We start from the raw sequence: 21,329 nt of genomic DNA on the forward strand, positions 1-21,329 counted from the left end.
TAATTGATGCAACTAATAGATTTTTGTTATTCAATGAAACTAAATAAGCAGATTTTTTTTAACCCAACTCCGCTCAACCCAACTGGTTGGTTGCGTGGAAAAAATTGGTAAAAACTTTTATAAAATGGCTATAAAACAGTCCAGTATTTAAAAATAGACTCATGTTGCTTCTCTAAAACCTTAAAATGAAACGACTGTGGAGCTTGTAGCTTGAGAGGAAATAGAATGAGTAGAAAGAGCTCGCAGTGCAGAATGAAGAACCCAAAATGAGAGCCGTGAAGACGTCTTCTTTTGAGCGCTTAATTGTGAATTCAGCGTTGTGACTATAAGACAGTTCCCTCAAAGAATCCACTGCATCCTGATTTTCTACTTTGAAATGGAATCGTTGAATGTGTTCTTCCTAAACAAATTCTTGAAAAGGGATCAATGAATATGTATTTGTGCAATGACAACATAAACTGGTACTAAATCCAATCTTAGTTTCTGTATTAGGAACATAAAACGGACCAAAGTGTTGTTCAAGAATAAAAAAAAAACGAGTATGTACGTCCTCTGTTCTGTAAAATCGAAATAGACATGGTCTTTCAAAGTATTTCCAAAAATCTGAAAAAATTACCTGATTATACTTTAAATCATCTGTGGGGGAAACGTACGCTCCTCTGTGTAGCGTTGAGGAGCCGCCGGTGATTTGACCTGCAGAAACATTAACAATAAATTACAGCTCTTTGCCAAAGGCTTCCTAGTAGTAATTATTACTGCATTAATATATTATTTCTATTTAATCAAAATGAACAACCTATTAATTCCTAAAGACCTTGAGTTCTCTCTACGTGTTTTATATGGAAAACAGACCAGAACTTTGCTGCTCCTTCTTATTTTTTTTATTAATCTAATCTTTAATCATATCTTTGTGGCAGAAATACATGCTGGAATTCCTACCCATCATGGCGTCCTTCCGGGATGTGTGCTCTCCCTTGTTGCCGTGGTAACTGGCATTACCCGTCGCCTCATAGTCTGCCTTCCTCTCCTTCAACGCCATCATCTCCCTCGGGGAAGCGGGAGCGCTCGCTGAGGGAACAAAAGGCCCACGGCTTTAGTCCATCAACACTTTATCAGCACGCCAAAGGAAGACGGCGAATAAAAGGAAGGTCAACCACTGACATCATCGTGGAGGACAGAGAAAATCGTACCTATCTGTGTGTCATCGCTTGCTGCATTTACTGACCGTCACGCCGTGCACTCTGCTGCCTTCAGTTTACTTGTAAATAATTTCCTGCTTTGTGGAAATGCTAATATAAGTGGACGGTCAGGTACAGATCAAACTGAGATACTGGAGATGTCATGAATTTCTGTTTTGACAACGGTGTGGTTTCAAAGAGGAAAACATTGAGTCATCCGCTCTCTTTGTTGCAAACAAAACTTGTGTGTGGTAGTAAGATGTGCAGCAAAACACTGATCTATAAGTCCCACTACGATCATCTTTTCATCTATCATGCAATCGTTGCTACTGGCCTTTTAAATGTGATTAGTGTCAATCAGTCTCTGTAGAGTGGCAGTACCATATATTTCAGAGTATAAATTAATGTTTTTTTGCATGTTTACCCAGGGGTGTGACTTACACTCAGGAGCGACTTATATGTGAATTTTTAAAACATAAATAGGTCCAAATATTTGTTATTTTCCCACTAATAACCACTAGAGGGCACTGTAAACATCTGTATTTGCTACTGAGAGCAACACAGAAAAAGAAGCGCCATCCAAAACAAACATGGAGGAGAATCTGATTGGTCTCCTCCAGAAATGTTTCATACTTTTTTATTTGCATCAAGACATTTTTATTCTTGATTTTTTTTTTTTTTTTTTAAATCAAACTGGATCACAGTGACAGGGAAGTGCTGAAAGTGCAGTCATTCAGATGCAGCTCCTGGAATAGGAGGTAAAGATCACTATAGAAAAAAAAAAAAAGCATTGGGGATCGAATTTGATAGGAGTCAGAGGAGGCAGCAGATGTGAATTTATTACCAGTCAAAAACAAAGGCAGTGAATGCAAATTTGATGCTAATTTACACCAGTCTGGAAGATTGTTTAGTGGTTTATACTCCAAAGTGACTTGTATATGTCTTTTGCTCCAGCGACTATAACTCCAGTTGACTTCAACTCTGGAAAATACAATGGTTCATTAGAAATTCGCCTTTGAGTTCTGGGCAGGACCATTGGTGCGGTCCACTTATGGTGCGTCTCCGTGAAATAGAACGTTTATTATTCAATTGGAATGCTTACACTGCCTCCATCATGTCTGCGCTCCGTCTCTCTGCTCGGCAATGCAAGCTTTAAGAAGTTCTTTTTCCAGTCCATAGACACGTCAATTTCACGGCAAAAAGACGGGGAACCAGATTCTGGTCGGGGTTTCAAAATAAAAGTTCTGTTGTACTTTCAAAAAATTCTATTAGACTTAATTTTATATTTACAGTGAAGTGCTCAATGTTAACACAGCAGGTAACACCAAAACATGCATTTTAAAAGGTCTCAGTTAGGAAGGAGAGGGCATTGTGTTTGATCGTGGGGCGAACTACCAGACATGGACCAACCAGTGTAAAGGCCGCCTCAGTTTCTCATCATCCATCGGTTTACACGCTCCCCCGTTAGCTTACAGCTCCAACCTAACATTACCGGTGCAGCAAAAATGGTGAGTAATACAAGAGTTCAGTTTAGAGCCAAATGCCAGCTCAGACGAGGAAAACAAAGACCAACATGGATCTATTTATCTCCAAATGGATGGATCAGCTTGAGGCCCGCAGATTGTAGCTTCTATGTTACAACTACAAGCTTTTTCCAATAAAATGTTTTTTCTGCTCCATTTTCACAACAATTTGTATAAAGAAATACTCAGAAGCACAATTTTAAGATTCATTTTCTTTATATATTCCATGGATCATGAGAAAATTCCACAAGAACATGTTAAAAACACAATTTTTATTCGAGTGGGTCTTTAAGAAGCTGCCATAGCACTGGCAAGTGAGTTTTTGTGGTTACTTCTGCCCCTTTGCATCTGGTCTATGTGTTGTAATGCAGTTAGGATTGATTGCTCTGCCAGAATCATCACTCTGTTGAAACATAAGCCGGTCATCATCATCATCAGCTGCTGCTGAAATGCACTCGCTTTTAGGTCTTGGACTTCTTAACAAATGGATTCTGCAGAAAACAAGGCCTTGAAAGGTTTGTCTTCTTCAAAACTTGGACAACACAAGGACGGGGATTTGTTAATGGGCGTGGTGCGTAGTAAAGTGTCAGTCGTTGCTGCAGCGTGAAGGTTAAGGCAGACTTCAGCTCTAATGGAGCAGTGCGTTTTTAACAGGATTTTACTGAGGAGCAGAATGATGGGAGGCTAAAAAAGGGAGACAGGAAAGGTGTGGACTCACCGGATCGATTGTTAGGCGAAGTCCTGACGGGAGAGATAGACGGAGTGCGAGAGGAGGAGTAAGGCCTCTGTCTGTCTCGCTCTATCGTGGAGGAGGAGCCAACAAAATGGTACTGAGAATAGCCGTCCTGCAATAACCAGAGGATTCCAGATGAGATCAGAAATAAGCCTCGCAGTCTTATCGTTATTGCTAGTCACAGTCATTTAATATTGATTGTAACGGTAAAAGGATTACTGGCGCTTGATGATCTACAAGCCAGAAGTACCTTTTTGTAAAGGCTGCGCAGATCTCTGTATTGCCACATGCTGTTCAGGACTTGGGATGCAGCTTTCACCACTTTAGGACTATGTCTGGGAATTCAGCAGAGGAGAAAGCAAAGACACGCCGTAAAGCTTGACCATCTATTTCTTAATGCTGTTTTATAAAACATATCACAATAGAGAATGAAGGGGGAAAAAAATCTACTAAATCGTTTAGACTCTGACAAAAGAAAACAACAATGACAATTTTGTTTCCATTATCTCAGATGAGGCATTAAACCGAACTGAGCCAAATTGCAAAATTGTTTTGCTGATTGATTGACTGCCAAGGATTTCATTCTGCCTCCTCCAGGCTTTGACTGATGACTGTGGGTTTAATTGGCTCATGTGGTCTTATGAGGGTTCGGGAACCTACATTTTATTCATCGAGACATGCTAGCAGAAATACTATCACTCCAGAATGATGCATTGAGGCTTTATAGTGGATCACTGCAGAGCAAAAGAAATGAGACATAAGTTGTCCAAAAGAAATAAAAACACTTTTTGGGAATTTTTCTAATTCAGAACATCTGTTGGCTGTTTAGTTTCACTTCACACAAAATTACAGATTTTTTTCATACTGTTTTCATACTTTTCATCCTTCAAGCCCATTTTGCATCTTTTAAAGCTCTTTTCGTGACACAGTCTGGATTATTTGATCTAACTTTGTCTTATTTGTGTTTTTAACGAGAAATTTTCTTTAATTAAATTCTGGCTCCCAAAAAAATCACAATATATATATATATATATATATATATATATGTGTGTATATGTGGGTGTGTGTGTGTGTGTATGTATGTGCCGCAGAGAAGAAACACATTTGCGCTCTAAAGGACAGAAATTGACATTAAACCGTAAGTAATGACCTGTTGTTTTAGCATGACTTCTTTAAGTTATAAAGCTGAAGGTTTTATGTATTTTCCAAACACTGGCAGATACATGCTAACATAGACGACTAGCTACTAATGATGACATCATCAAGTGGCAGTAACGTCTGAATTTGAAGACACTACTTTTCCATAACTCTCCGTTTGGAGGGCTTAATGAAGGAATGAGGGAAGAATTCAATCTTAGTCTCACTCACATGTTGCTAAATCTACTGCTGCTCTTTTACAATATATTTCTAGTTAAATAACTTATTGTGTTGATTTAAAACACTTGAGCTTGTTTATCTGGACCTAAAAAAAAGCAACATGATGTACAGTATTTTGCTTTCCACTTTCTATATACTCTCCTCCACCCAACAACATCTTCCTCTTTAGCTTACTTGTCTCCCTTGCTGCGGGCAATGCTGATGAGCTTCTCGATGCCCCCGGCGTCCCTCAGGGCTTTGGTGTTCTCCATGTTCTTGGTGATGACCTCGTGCAGCGCACAGCAGATGGCTGTGATAGTGTCATCCGACATGGTCTTGCCTACCAAGGTGCTACTGTTGGTGCTTTCTCCTCCACTGCTGGTGTTGTTGTTGTTGCTGCCTCCAGGTAAGCGGTGGACCAGGTCCCTCATGGCGTATTTGCCTGAGTTGGTTGTGGAGGGTGACAAAGATGGGAAGAAGGGTTGGCGGATTGTTGAAAGGTGGTGTGAAAATGAGAACAGCGTCGCAAAAAAAGAACTTCAGTGCTTATTATGCTGTTTCCAGGTGGATGTTAACAGGACTCAGTTGTTTTGTACACATCATAAAACTGTTAGTCTGGAAGTCAGGAGCAAAGAGAAAAAGTTTTTAAACTTAAAGAAAAAGCATAACTATTTTTAAAGTTTAAATAATGTCAACATTTGCATTTTTAAGTCAATGTTAAAGGTATTTTTATTAAAAATGAATTGATTTTAAATCAGTTGTTAACCCTTAGGCATGTTTACATTAAAAGTGGGGCCATCTGGACCCCACAAGACAGTACACTGAACTATTTTTGGCTAAAAAGCGTCATATTCATAATGAAAAGATCATTTGAAACTATTTTTTGATAGAAAATAATTTGGCTGGAGTGGGACTTTAGGAAAGCAGATGTTGGTCCTGGGCAGCTGTCAGATACTGATGGAAACAAAGCTCAGTCATCTCTCACAAGGAGGCTTCATTCCCAAGACACCCATGTGCTGCTGTCAAAAAATCTTGTCTATTCTGCCCGCTGGACCTCATTCTGACTGGGTCATCATCCTGGGGAGTTCACCACAACTCCCTGATTCTGGCATATGAAAAATGCAAGAACATACAATTATTTATTTATTTATTTTTGCAGCTTTTGCTCTAAGGAAATGTTCACAACTTCTACAAAAATAAAAAAAAGGACATTTTCACATGATTGCACCAATTATCACTTTTTGTTTCAAAATAAAAGATGGCCTAAAAAATGGGAAACATTTAATTTATTTTGAACGTACTCAAAAAATAATGAAAACCTTAATAGAGTTTGCGACACTGAAGCAATAAAACAGCTGTTGTCTTACAGTGGACCTGTCAGCGCTGACATAACTGATAAAGGCTGGAGAGAGATGGCGAGCCAATAAGTTGCTTAAATGCAATTTCATTGCGTTAACGCCACACGACTGAGGACAGGAAAACAGGATCTCTGGATTTGTGCTTTTCTGCTCCACGCCGCCTCAAAGAGATGTAGCGCTGCAGCCTACGTGCACCGCACACCTGGATGGCAGCTTTCACATGTGAGGCATAACAGGGTTTAGCTGAAAGACTAAATCACCACAAAGAGCACAGAAGAGAACGCATGTGGAGGTTACCATGGAGACCAGAAGAAAAATAAAGTCTTCATGAAGAGATTTCTTGGCCTTTGAAAAATCAGTCAAAGAAGAACTGATGTGACAAACATCATCCCAGGAACCTTAAAAGCATCTTAACCTGTGCTATTTCGGAGCAGCTTTTCAAACTGATTGCTTTATTTTGATTATTTAGGCTTTGTGAATAATGACAGACTATCTTTTCACTAGAAAACAAGATATTTACAATGTATTTTCCTGTTTTCAAAAGTCTCGATTTGAACTCTTACCTATTAGCTCCTTATTTCTGATGTCCAGCGCCATGTTCCTCAGGGCCGTGGCCACGGCGCACACCACCCGATCGTTGTCTATCCTCAGTAACTCCACCAGGATGGGGAGACCTTTCTCCTTGCGCACCGCCGCTCGGATGTAGACGGACCACTTTACGCAGACCAACAAGAACAAGAAGGAAGACTTCTGTTTATTTGCACTGTTTGTTGACTGGTTGTACATCTGAGTCTTACAGATGCAATTTCACAATAAAAGTCCAGATTTGAGTGTTTCTAAGGTTCAAATTTACTCATGCAACCCAACAATTAGAATCGTAAAATCATCACTTCCAGGCAAATTGAGACTAAATATCTCCTCGTCTTACATGGTGAGGTGTGATAGAGGCTACCCTTCCACATTTATTTAAATCAGCCCATGTGCTTGAAGTTCCCCTCACAGATGCTCCTCAGAGCGAAAAAGACAAATCCATGGCACTGAGTTCTTACCTTCCAGCTGCCAGCAGCTAGGTTCTGCAGAGCCCCAGCTGCTCCCTCCAGGGTGTCGGGGTTGGAGCACTCAGACAGCAGCGTCAGGTAAGGCTTGACAATAGAGGGGTGCCATAGCATCTGGATGCCTTTAGGAGGTTCTGCAGAGTCTGGAAACGGGCCGACGCCGTCCCACTGCAGAGACGGAAACAAGGGGTTCAAGAAGTCATCGGTTCAGTTTAGTTTACAAAATTTTCTGCACTATTAGACATAAAAAAAACAAAACTAAATTTATTCAAAAAAAAAAAAAACAACAACCGCGTACCTGATAATTTGGAGCCCCTTATGTAGGATTTTGAGAGCCACATGGTGCTCTGTCAACAGTCTGTTTTTTTCTGAGTTGCAAACAAATTTATAGTTTAGAATTTTTGCAAATACGCTAACATGTAGCTGTGTCAGACAGTGTTTTTTTTTATTTTCTTTATGTGTTACTGACAAGGTTGGGAGTTAGCGTTGTCACATTATTTGTTTTAGCAGTATCAGTCTGTTTTCTTATGTGTTGTAAACAAGGTAGGGTGTTTTTGTAAATACGCTAGCACAGCTAACGTGTTACGGGTCGGATTGTGGGTTTTTTTTGCGTGTAACTAACAAGTTTGGGAGTTAGCGTAGTCACAGTAGCGTTTGTTTTAACGGTAGGCTATCAGTCTGCTTTTTCATGACTTGCAAAAATGTGGGTGTTTACCATTTATTTAACTGCACTTATGTGATTAACATGCAGCTGTGTCCTTCTGATTTTTATTTTTACGTGCTGCTAACAAGTTTGGGAGTTAGCATAGTCACAGTAGCAAAAGTTTTAGCAGTCAGCCGTTTTATGTACTGCAAAAAACATTGGGTGCTTTTGTAAATTTACACAGCTAGCGTGTTGGGGGCTAATTGTGCTTTTTTTGCGTGTAACTAACAACTTCTGACAACTTTGGTCACAGTAATGTTTGCTTTAGCAGTATCAGTCTGTTTTTTACATGTTGCAAAAAATTTGGGAGTTACAGGTATTGTGAATAAGCTAACGTGGCTAGCGTGTTGCGGGGCAGATTGTGTTTTTTTTATGAGTAACTAACAAGTTTGGGAGTTAGCATTGTCACAGTAACGTTTGTTTTGGCTGTATAAGTCGGTTTTGTTTTACATGCTGCAAACAAGGCTGAGAGTTACAGGTAACTTGGCTAGAGTGTAGCGTGCTGCAAACAAGTTCTAGAGTTGCTGTAAATGCAGTTATTAATGAAATCTGGACTTATGGACTTATTCCTTAATTTTTCTCGCCAAATGTACCTTGTAGTTTGGTGCACCTCACATATAAATCAAAACAAATTTGTCTGCTCCTGATCCCCAACATTTTGAATAAAAGAAATACTCACCAATAAAAATATTAGCATAATTTTCATCAGAAAATACCACCAGAACAAGCTGAAAACACCATTTTCATTGGAGTGCGTGTTTAAGGAAGCAGCTGTAATCATGACTCCTATCTTTCCATGTAACATCTTTTTTTCCCATTTCTTGCGTTTCAAACACGTCAAAATATTTGGCTCCCCAGAAGACAACAGGAAGTTGCAGGAAAAGCAAATTAATGATGACAAAAATGCAATCAACCGATGGATCCTAATCACAGAAATGTTGAAGACACTGATGGGGGCGGTGGATGGAACATGAGTGCACATGGGATGTTGCCTTTAGTTAGCTTGAGAAATACTAGAATTGTAACATTTAAATGTGCGTTCTTATGTGTGATTTACAGAATCTGTTATTCTAAACCACTAATCTTTACTAAATAAGGTATAGAATTTATCTTTTAAATGATCACAGTTTTAGGACGTTAATGCTTTCTTCTCCTCCAATGTGACATAATCTTTTGTGGAAATATCCAAGTACTACGTTTTATGCCAGTTATTGTCTCTTCTCCTCGTCTGGTTCCCAAGTGCTCCACACTTGACAGAGTTTTACTCTCTTCAACGTTCTCCATAATGGCTGCCTCGTGGTAATGGCCCACAGCTGCACAGGAGTGGAGAGGCACAGACTGAAATGTTGGTTTTAACCTAAAAGAGGTTTTTTAACTGAATTTTTTCATCATCCTGTCTCGGAATTTAATTTTACAAGAAAAACCTAAAGGAGAAAAAAATCGAAATAAAGATTTGGACCATTGTGACCATTTGGGGGCTGATGGGGGAGGGGAGGTTTGGCTAATGAGCAATTCACAGACCCAGATCCACCGGAAGTGTTGGTTTTTCAATCTGCACAGCTTCACTAAAAGTGGTAAAAGGACTCCCACCACTTAACCAGAATGTGATGCTGATTGCTCTTTTGAATAAATAGAAGATAGAGCCTTCTCCAGAGCAGACGATTGATTTTTGCCAATTCATCGGCCCAAAGACTCTCATTTTTTCCCCCCTTTTTTTCAGCCTGTGAAGGATGAAATTCGGGAAACCAAAAAAAAAAAAAAATTGTGACATTGGACTGATATCTTTGGTGAGTGCAGGTAAAGTCACAGATAGAATCAATATCCGTGATGATATTAAACGACAGTGTAAGATTTAGTTTGAATAATTGGTGCTGGAAAGAAATTTCATGAGCAAATACAAATATTATGTTAAAAACTAAAACCAAAATACTCCTGTTTGCCATGTGTGACTAATATTGAGATCCAATCAAGATACTAAAAAAAAAGAAAAGTTTAAATAATATGAAGAAAAGGTTAGAACTAAAAAAAAGTATTTTGCAGAGAACTGTTGGAGAATTGTTGTTTTATACAAAAATTTTAGTTTAGAGAAGATTTCATATGAAAAAAATATTTTTGCATTTTTTTATTTCATTAAATTGTTACCTATTGAACAAATGTAGAGTTCTGGTGTGCTCTCAGAGAAATTGCTCTATTTGTTCATAAGATTTAGGTTTGAATAGTTTGTTGTAGAGCTGTTTGCTCCTGGAGGCTTTTGGTTGAGACTGTTTCACCACTTCAACCTTTTCCACACTAGGATAGTTCTCCATGATGTCTTGATTGATTGAATGTTTGTATGAAGAAGAAAAAAAAAAGCCTAAAATTGGTCACAGGCCAGACTCTTCGGTCCACACTGGAGTTTGTTCTGTTGGAATTCAAGTCTGTCGGAAAAAACAGGTTCGTAGATTTACTTGCAAGTAAACCCTGATGTGGTTGGACAGTAGTGTGAATGCAAAGTGACGTAACAGCATAAAAAAGCCCATAGATCAAACCCAAAGAGGTGCAAAAACAGAAAGTTTGTCTTTTTGGTAACTTTGGAGTGAAGACAAAATAGTGCTCTTTGATGTAAAGTCTTCCATTGTTCATTGTGGTAGTAACATAAATATAAAATATAATCTGCACAGTAGTCTTCTATATATTTCACAATAATTGATGTCTTACCTTTTTGAGCAGTAAAACCCTTCACACTTTTCTCAGTCATTATCATTTTCGCACTTTTCTCTTGCTTTTATTCTCAAAGTTTAAAACTTTGTGTAAAAATAAGTTCAGTATTATAGAATGAAAACAAAGATCTGCTCCTGATCAAAGATGTGTGTAAACTTGGCAAACTGAACGCCTTCAGTATAGCAGAGATGGCACAGAGGAGATTGACAGTGGTCGACAGCCAATCAGGATGTAGAATACAATGTGATGTGAAAAAAAATAAAAGCTTGCAAAGATGGATGATAAGGGAAAATACTCAAAACAGCAAGACTATGAAAGGCGAACCACGATTTGCAAGAGACCAAACTAGCAATTTAGTATTTTAGAAAGTAGTATTGCAAAAAGTCCTTTTCTCCCTTGGACTGATGCAGTCTTGTTGTTCCTCTGAAAAGAGTTTTGTGTTCTTGGCTGGTTTGAAAATCCAGGAATGTATTTGACGTAACCTTGGTCACCTTCAAGATAAAAGCTAATAATGTCTGTCAGATGTTTATAATGTACGTTAGTAGATAAGCTACACCTATAAGATCAGGCTGTTTGCACCCCCATGGTGATTTGCATGCAGTTGCATTGGTCATTAATGGCTGAGTGGTTCTGCACTCATAAATCTGCTCATCGCTCCATGGTGACCTTCACAGCTCACCACTCCCATTGGCCCTTTCCAAGCCTCACGCTAGTTCATGACGCTTGACAGACAGGTGCCTTCAAGCTTGAAAGTGTACTTCTGCTTAGTTCATGGTAAGTATTTGAAAATCCTGTTAAAGCAAGTACTTGACACGTGCCTGATGGGTTTCTATGTGGTAAATTAACTGTCAAAATTGTGATGTCACTGCTGTGATGTGAAGGTTGGTGGGGATTTGGTGTGACCATTGGTTTACCTTGACAAAACATTCAAAAACTAGTGCTAAAAATGAAAAATACTGAAGTCGTTCATAAAACTTGTAAACGGTCTATCAGCAGCAATGAAAATGCACAAGTTAGACTTGATAAATTTGCCAAATGGAAACACAGCAACTTAGAGAAAAACTTAGAGAAAATCTGATCAACAATCAGATGCCTGAATAACACGCCCACGTCTCCTTTGATAGATGATGAACCCTAATGTGTCGTAGCAGAAATATGAATGTATCTGCTGTAAACTAAAGTATTGTTCACAACCATCACCGCCTTTTTGAAGGACTTATTGCATGAGTTTGTTTGTATTTATTGATTTAATGGTTGTAATGTAATTGCAAAATTGTGTTCTTTTTTGTGACATTTGGAGAATTTCGATAAAGTTTTGCTCATATGTTTAATGGAAACGCAACTAAAGTCTGATTGTTTTCCATTGCAGACCATTAAAGCCCTGATGTTCCATCTATTCGTAGCCACAATGCACTCCACACATTTTTGAACCAATGTTTCGTCTCTTGATATGCCTTTGACCTTATGAAGTATTTTTGACAGACATTTTACAAGAAAAATGTCATATTCAAATCAGAGATAAGTTGAATTAAAAACAAACCAATTCCTGCATTCATTCTTTTGTACATCTTTGTCTATGAGCAAACGTTTCCCTTTGAGAGTTATTTGGGGAAAAATTTGAATGCTTTTGTTAAAATAGAACAATTTTAACTGCTGTTAGATGAGTTTTTATTGCCCCAAGCTAACATCTCCTTCACCTAAATTGTAACATAATACCGAAATCCTAAGTTGAATCCCGGTGAATATTTGTACCATTTCTTTAAACTTCTTAAGCAACAGTTTTTCTTACCTGGTCATGACCCTTCTTTTTCTTCTTTTTCTTGCCCCAACAACCAGAACTTTCTGCATCTTTGCCGCCGGTGTCGCAAAACAAGCCGTCCAGCTCCTCCGACCCCCCCTGCTGGCTGTGGGCGGTCTCTGCAGCCAGACGGTAGGACAAGTTCCTCAGGATGCACACACAGTTCTCCACAGTCTGGTGGAAAAAAGGAATGCAAATGAAATCAGACCAATAGAAATGTAGAAGAAAACAGGAATATAATGAAGAAAGAACAAAGAGCGGCCAAAAGAGCACACGCCATCATACTGCATATGAACACTTACACGTTGGTTCAAATAAACTTTAAAGTGCAGACTGTACATCTAATTCCCAGACATAAACACTTGCAGTGTGCATAATGTACACAGACACGCACCCTAATCCTGTTGTTGTAAGTGGCTGTGCAGCCAACAGTCAGAGACTTTGATCTTGTGGAGGATTTCTGGGGATTAAAAAGCTTCACATGTTCCACTGAAGAGCCTCAACGCACAACTAGCGCACGAGCAGGGCAGGCCTTACACACAAATGTCGTTCACAACGAATGGCAAAGAAAAGGCTACGCACAAACACACAACTTCACAGACTGTCTATTTTAAACACATTTGGGAAATCTTTGTTTCACAAACAACCTTATTATCTGGAGCGCCTATATATGGAATAATTCTGCTTGTCTTTAGTAATTGTGAGGCAGTTTTAAGATGTACATGGTGCTCTGTCAAAATGTCCGTTTGCTTTTGCAGGAAGAAGTTTGAGTTTTAATGTAAATATGCTAACAGTTAACGTTTAGTGGTATTGGACTGCGTTTTTTGTTTGTTTTTTCTCACTAACAAGGTTTGAAGTTAGCATAGTCAGAGTAACGTTTGTTTTCACGGTATCAGCCTGTGTTTTTATGCGTTGCAAACAAGATTGGGAGTTAATATTAATGTTTATACACTAACGTGGCTGTGTCGCCTGAGTTTTTTTAACGCGTACCTAAAAATGTTGGGAGTTAGCGTAGCTACATTGACGTTTGTTATTGAGGAATCAGACTTTTACAATTATTGCAAACACGCTAACGTGGCTAACGTAGCTGTGTCAACTGTTTTTTTTTTTACATGAGTATAGCAAGGTTGGGAGTTTAGATAGCAACAGCAATATTTGTTTTTAAGGAATTAGTTTTAGGTTGCAAACAAGGTTGGGAGTAACAATTATTACAAACACGCTAAGGAGGCTAACATATGGCTATATGGCTATATAGCTGTGTGTAGACTTTTTTTTAAGCGTTTCTAACAATGTTGGGAGTTAGCGTAGACACAGTAATGTTTCTTTTGAGGAATCAGTCTTTTTGTAACTTGTTGCAAACAAAATTGGGATTTACAATGATTTCAAACACGCTTAACGTGGCTAACTTGTAGCGGTGACTATATTTTTTTCTGTTTTACTAACAAGGGTGAGGGTTAGCTAAGTCACAGTAACATTTGGGAATTACAGTTATTCTAAATACACTAATGTAGCTAATGTAGTGATATTGTACTTCATTTTAATGTGCTATTAAGAAGGTTGGAAGTTTGCATAGTCACAGAAATGTTTGTTTTTAGGAGTCTGAAGGAAAAGTCTGTTTTTTACGTGTTGTGAACAAAGTTATGAGTTAGAGGTATTGTAAACATGATTATGTAGCCAACGACTAGCATGTTTTGAACAAGTTACTGTGAACACAGTTACTAGTCTGACTGACAGATGGACCTAACTATGACTATTTTATCTCGCTTAATGCACCTTATAGTCTGGTGCCCCCTATTGTGCAGAAAATACAGTGTTAGGCTACTTGACTACCATGGAGATGCTGGTGAGTGTCTTAACCTCTATACGTACTGCATTTACTTATAGGACATTTTACACATTTTCCCTATTTGAAATTTAAGCTTTTTTTCTTCCTGAAACTCATTTTCTTAATTTTATTTGATTGGAACAGAGATGGGAACCAGACTTCAAAGGCTGGAATCAGGTTTGTCAGAATGCGCCAGAGCAAGGTATGTTGGATAGAAAGGAGGAATGTGGCCTTCGGTCCGCCATGCAAAAAGGTTTGTATTTTTTGCCCACTAATTAAAAAAAAAAAAAAAAAAAAAAAGAGTCCTTTTCAAGTGAATTTTAGGGCTGTGTTTGTTAATGACCCTGCAATGGACCGGCAAACTGCAGCTGTGGCAGCAGCTGAATAGGCTCCAGCACCTCTGTGACCTCGAACAGGAGCAAACAGGTACAGAAAATGGATGGATGTGTTCATGTGTTACCTTGCTGTCAATCTCACTGCTCCCCAAAGCGGTCTGGATGACATACAGCAAAGCGTCCGTTAGCCCTTCGCACTCCCTCATCCTCCTCCGTGCTTCCTCACCAGCAGAGCTCACATTCCTGTTTGGAAAAGAAACAAGTTTTGAGACAACAAGTTTGAGACAACAAAGTTGTGAGACAGATGGCAGGAAAATTAAGACATTAATGGATCTGCTTGACTGGAAGTGGATGCAACAGAATGGAGCAGAGAAGGAAGACTTTGACCTGACCATGGTAGCAGCGTCACAAAGCTGAGCTTTTTCCAAACTGCTGCTTTTCATCTGATCCAACACGATTTGAATAAAGAAATACTCAAATACACAGTTTTAATTTTAAATTATTTTATACATGTCCTCCATTATGAGAAAAATGCTACATGAACATGTTAAAAACACAGAAAACACCATTTTAATTGGAGTGGGTCTTTAATGATACATATTTTTATGTTTACATTGCATTCACGCGGCAACTTCAAAATAAAAAAAAGTCGATATAAACGCATGTTCTGGGCTTCTGTGTTCAAAACTCTCAGGTTCATGCGTAGCTACACAAGTTTTTATGACAGTTTTTGGACTCTACGTACACAACGCCTCCTTTTGTACATCCTTTTTGTCTTGCCCATTTCAGTAGCTGTTCCACTAGTCTGAGCTTTTTCAATCATCCGGTTTTCATCTGCTTCTGATCCAATGCAATTAGCATTAAAAAATACTCAGAAACTAAGCTTTAATCGTAAATTATATTATATGTCATATACTATGAGAAAAAATAGTGAAAAAAAAAACGTTAAAAACACAAAAAAGGCAATTTTCTGTGGAGTGGGTCTTTAAATTTAATTTCTAAAAATGCCATATTATTGGCAATTTAGTTAGATAACAGTCAAAGGTTCAATTTTTCTACATTAAGTTGCTCTTATATATATTTGCAGTGGCGGGCCGTCAGGGCCTGCAAGGCCTTCTCTGCTGGCCTAAAAATATCTGAATCACAGACTGATATTAATTATTATTTATTTCCGTGAATACGTATTCTATAATTCCAAAAGCTCTGTCTTCATCCTTTCATTGCTGTCTCCCTGGCTGCGCTGCTTCCAGACGTGTATTTTCCTATTTAAGCATTAACCAATCACATTGCAGCACCATTTGTTGCTAGGGTCAAAGAAATCTGCCTGAAGGCCTTCAGAATCAGTTTTGCGGGCCCTGTAGCATAAAACAATGGTCCACCAAACTGTTGCTTCAACCAATCAGATCTGGAGGAGACCACGTGATAGGCCAGCTAGAAGGCCCACGGAAACGTCAGGATTTTCACGCGCTGTGATTGGATAATCGGAGAGTGTACTAGGAAGAGCCGGTAAACTGAATCTGTTGCGACCTGCACAGGGAAATATATCGAATTTAATAGCTGGTTTGTCAATCCACAATGGCTGAAGGAGGAGAAGAAATGGATTTGGTTGCAGACTTACTGTCAAAGCCGTTTTCAAGACGGACTTTTCAAGAAAAGCTGGACATTGTTAAGAGGGGTCGGGCAACTCCGAAGCTAGCAAGCCCCGTGTCCACTGCTTCTGTTGAACGGACATTCTCAGCCCTGAAGCGAATTAAAACTTATGCCAGAAATACGTCAGGGCAGGCTCGACTTTCAGCATTAGCTTCCATGGCGATAGAAAAGGACTTCTTGATGGAACTAAAACGCACGGATAATCTGCACGACAGAGTGATTGAAATCTTCTTGAGGATAGAAAGGATGGATTTTGTGTACAAATAATCCAGATTTTTGGTGAGTAAAATTTTGCTCTATACCTAAATATTACTTCAATTTTATTAGGTTATTTTTTATGCTTTTTTTATGTGTGTCTCAGTTGTACCTGCAGTAGAAGTTTTATAGCCATAAAATAGTTATTGAGGGTTGGGTTGATTCAGATGGAGCACTACTGAAGGCCTAGGTGTGAAATGCACGGCCCGCCACTGTATATTTGAAACCAGATATAACCATCTTCAACTCACTCTGGATGGGTTTCCTGTCCAGAGCAACAGAGGCAAACAGGAAAAAATGGATTCTATATGAAGGAACTGTGCAATCCAATATGTTTTTTGTAATTACCTGCATGCTACATATACATCTAAAAGTGCAGTTAATGTAAAGTTTGACCCTGTAGTACTTCCGCAGTAACATGATGTTCAGACGCTGGTAGAGGTCATGCTTATCTCCCTTCTCGTCTGCTGTCATGTGCTCCTGGCAGTCTCACAGCATATGCTGGGAAACCTTTACAGATGGTCCGGAACACAGTGTCTGGTTTTCAGGAAACCCAAAAGAGCTCGCATTACATCATCCTTCATTAGCCTCTTGTAGGTGCTGGTGTCCAATTTAAATCCCTAATGTGTAGAGTAGTACCTGCACCTATCAGAAATGGAATCATTTCAGTTTTACTTCACATCCAATACAGAAAATTCACCTGACGGTGCCATCATTAAATATATATAATGACATCTCAGTCTAGACTCTTCCTAAATATTGTTTCATAGTGGTAAAATGATATGTCAAAAGGTATCAATGCAAGTGTCCCTCCAAAGTGTGTTTTAGAACTTTTAGATGCTCTTTGGTAATCTGGTTTCCGAGGAAAACCAACTTATGGGTTCATATGCACCAGAGGAAGCAAGTTTCCACCAAGTCCTGATCTCTCACGATCAAATTCAACCAGGAAGTACTAAATGTTGTAGTTTCCTAAATGACCACTAGAGTCAGGTGGCAAAAGGGAGCAATTTCCCAATCACTCCCACATCTAAAAGTCTGATTTTACTCATCAAAAATCAACATATACTGCAAGAAGTCAATTTAAAAAAATTACTTATTTGTGATTTGGGCAGTTAAAGCAAAAAGAAATGTTTCCGTCCCACTTTGGGCTTCATTTTCACCATTCAGAATCCTGCGGGTGACGCCAGAAATGATCCGTCCAGAGCGTACGTCCTCTGTCTCATGTGCAAATCCCTCCTTTCATCAAGCAGCTCCTCTCTTTTGAAAGCATGAATGTCAGTAGTGTTCTTGAGAGAATGTGTTCTTGGAAAAAGCTGATTTTTCTTAGTGAAATGTATCTTCAGAAACCACCAAACTCCCAAACCTGGTTATAGGAAAACTGCTAGAACTGAATCTTAAGTAAAAAGACAAACCAAAAGAGTCAGATATGAAATCATTCGCAATGTTGGGGAATATTGTAATCCATAACAACAAAGAGAGATTACCCCAAAACATACAAAAAGCAGGAAATTTACTTAAAAAGGTTAAAGGTAAAAACATAAGAATCCAACAAACTCTGAACACCTATTGTGTCGTCAACATCCAGGTTCTTTTCCACCTTTTTAACAGAATTTAATTAACAGCCATCCTTTTCAAAAACAACAGCAAATTATCTCTAATAATTTTCCCCTTAAGCTTGAAAAAAACATTTAATGAGACAGAAGATGAATTGTGGTGTGTAAAACAGTTGTCCACAGACATGGAGTTTGCTAAGAAAATAAGATTTAAGTGCAAAGTTTTAAAAATAAAGTAAATAAAACAAGAAAACTCCAACAGTGTAAATGTTTTAAATGTTAGATTAAGCGACGAGGTCTTTAAGGCCCAATTCTTAAAATCAAAATATGGCATTCAATTTGAGGTAATTCTATGTAACAGTTAGCTTTTTTGGCTTATTTTGTCATTTTTAAATGCTTATGTATCGTATATGCTTATGGTATCGTAAAAATTAGTTGCTGCATTGACAGATCATTTTACTGCTTTCTAGGGATTTCTCTCTAAGAGTGTATAAACATTTTTTGGGGGCAGCATTACACCAATTTGCATTCAATATAACTTTTAAAAAGAAAAGAGGAAAGTATATGCACTTTACAAATATTTCTTCAACTCAAATGTTTCTTGACCTTAAGACTTATCATTGTTCACTGCAAAAAACTGGGATTTTTGGAGGATAAAAATGTATTGTTTTGTCTTGTAAGAAAAATAATCTTCTCTATACAGAGAACTGTCTTATTTTATGAAAAAATGTCCTGGTGAAAAAAATATTTTTCTTAAAATATTAACTCTTGGTGAGACCTCCATGGAGATTTTTTTTAACCTTATTTATTTATTTATTTTTAATTTTAAGAATTTTTTACTTAATTTTACAGGACCTGTTTTTGCAGTGTAAATCCAGATTATGCTTTAAAATCAAATCAAAATGATACTCAGTACTGAATAGTTCAAATATTAGCAAAATTTAGTATTTTGTTTAATTTCTTGTGTCCAAATATGTTTTTTTTATTACAATACACTTGAATGATGGTATTTTTTTCTTATAGTTCCAAATATACAAAATGAACAACATGGTCAAATAAAAAAGTCTGATATGTTTTAGTATTAATTGTTTCCAATCAGACGCTTCCTGTGCCAAATCAAAGCATAAAAAAAGAAGCAAAATCCAGATTGTCTTGTCAGCTGATACAATAGGATCTCTGCACGCAAAGATTGTAAGAAGTAATAATCTGGCAGAGGGATAAAACGTGCCGCTGTAAAAGCGAGACAGCGAAGGTGTGAGACGGAGGGGGAATCGGATAAAGGCGGCGCGGTGCGATCGAGAAAAGAGATGAGTGAGACGGAAGAGAGAAAAATAAAGGATGGAGATGGAGGGGGGGCAGGAAGATAATGGAGGAATAGAAAGAGCAGGAGAGAGCAGGTGGCCGACGATATACCAAACCCACCATGAAATATTCAATCTTTAATCAGACTCCCAGCATTCCCGTAACAAGCCGTGAGAAAGATGAATTAGTCCTTGGAGTTCAGGGAGCTAAGCCACTTGCATTTATCTGCTGCACACACCAGCAGAGACGCAAACACAAACACATTCTGATTTCACATTTGCTCATTTTATAACATGTACAGCGTTAAACGCTGCTTTAGCCAGCAAAGGAAAAACACACGTGCTAACAGGAAGGTGTCGGTACCAGTGCTCCTCGTAGATAGAGATAATTTCATTCTCGTTTTGTCTTTCCAGTCGTTTTATCTGCGATTTCATAATCCACTGCTTGATGGACAGAGATGAGTGAGACATATAAAACGTCTGAAGAAATAATAATGAGCGCAGGCCGTATCGCAGTTTCCGCCATGCAGGCGCAGCCATGCTAAAAGCCTTCTGCAGACCTCTCCCTAATACTCATTTGACATGCAAATTTATGTGGAGCGAGCAGAAAGAGGACTCCACTTGGAGCTGTCATGCAAGCGTCTCCAAATCCATATGTAGCACTTTTAAATTATTATTTTTTTTTTCTAATTTTGAAACAAATCCATATGTGGTGAAGTGCAAACCACTTTATAATGCAGAAACATGATTAAGATTATAATGACAATAAAAAAGGCAAAACAAATCATGACAAAACATTACATTTTAGAAATCAAAACACAATTACAAAATAAAAACTATATGCTTCATAAAAACAAAAGTCATTAATGAAAGAGGACTCAGTTGGCTGCAGAACTGGCACATGGGAAACCAGCATTTAGTTCCCAGTTTGTCCCTCCATGCTCCTGCCTCTCTATGGATCCACAAGAGGAACCCACGTCTGGGTCTCCCTGTGCCTGTCCCTAGCCTGGATAAAATACAGGCTTGTGTCAGGAAGGGCGTCTGGCGTAAAACTCTCTACAAAACCACCTGTGCGACTTACTGAAAGATGTACCGAAAGGTGAACAAGAACAATATCTTCCGACTGAGGATATTTCTTTGATATTCTAGCCACACCCACAGCAAAAGTACAAACAAAATTATTGCTCCATCAACTCTATCACATCTGTTTGGTTTCCCTTTTCTTTAAAGGGTAGCCACACACTCATCCAATTTTTCAACCTCTATTTCTGAAATTGCCGTCTATGTGCTGCCCCTACAGGTTGAAACGAGGTATTACAGTTGAATTTTGTTATTGGTCAACTGGTGCAAGTCCCACGTCGTTTCAGAAGTTTCACGTCATCATGCTCTGGAGCTCCAGTTTAAAAGCCCCGCCCAGTTTAATTCTGTAACGGTCGATTGTTATCGTGCTAGCTTTAGCATGGCTAGTAGGTGTTTTGCTTTCGGTCGTCAAAAATCTACTGGCTTGCAGAAGTTTAAAGTGGACTTGGCATTAAACCCAGCAAACTCCGTTCTGGTGAAGAATCCACAGAAAGTTCTGTGGACATACTGGCATCCCGTTTTATCGATACCACTCTCCTTATTGAAGAGAACTACGTTAGCTCAAACTAACCTCACTGTGAATCCCAGATCCAGACCACACCTCCCCCGCTCACCCCACCCCTCTTTTTTATTGCATTTTTCAAATCTGGGCTGAGAGCGGATTCAGCCTCTTTAAAACTGAAAAACCATCATCCAATCAGTGATGTCCCTTAATAGTTACATTTTACAGTTTATTATTTTGCTTTTTAACATTTAATTTTGATTTCTGGAAATATTTTTTTCCATTTTATTTTTTATTTTACATTTTGATTTCTGGAATTTTGTAATAATTTCAAAAAAAGCTGTATCTTTTATCATTAGTTTTTGTTATGTGTTTTTTGTTGACGTGATTTGGACTTCAGGGGCCCGTTTCAAGAAGCAGGTTT

At 38.5% G+C, this 21,329-nt stretch overlaps 1 protein-coding gene across 9 annotated transcripts in view; it reads right to left on the reverse strand.

Moving 5' to 3' along the window:
• The window catches only part of ctnnd2b (catenin (cadherin-associated protein), delta 2b), a 181,650-nt gene that overhangs the window by 3,223 nt on the left and 157,098 nt on the right, over positions 1-21,329 (reverse strand). For 2 of the 9 annotated variants that reach the window (XM_036216498.1, XM_036216504.1), the window contains 9 exons: positions 14,690-14,807; positions 12,396-12,578; positions 7,198-7,371; positions 6,712-6,874; positions 4,986-5,232; positions 3,685-3,778; positions 3,420-3,546; positions 940-1,068; positions 32-693 (listed from right to left, as the gene is read on the reverse strand). In XM_036216498.1, the coding sequence (XP_036072391.1) occupies positions 401-693; positions 940-1,068; positions 3,420-3,546; positions 3,685-3,778; positions 4,986-5,232; positions 6,712-6,874; positions 7,198-7,371; positions 12,396-12,578; positions 14,690-14,807 (1,528 nt within the window). In that variant the 3' untranslated portion in view covers positions 32-400. Of the gene's footprint in view, positions 1-31; positions 694-939; positions 1,069-3,419; positions 3,547-3,684; positions 3,779-4,985; positions 5,233-6,711; positions 6,875-7,197; positions 7,372-12,395; positions 12,579-14,689; positions 14,808-21,329 lie in introns of those variants that run through there. The other 7 variants (XM_036216502.1, XM_036216500.1, XM_036216501.1 and 4 more) reach the window with 5 other exon arrangements.

This window comes from Oryzias melastigma, linkage group LG17 (assembly GCF_002922805.2).
Source record: "Oryzias melastigma strain HK-1 linkage group LG17, ASM292280v2, whole genome shotgun sequence".
Classification (NCBI taxonomy): domain Eukaryota; kingdom Metazoa; phylum Chordata; class Actinopteri; order Beloniformes; family Adrianichthyidae; genus Oryzias; species Oryzias melastigma.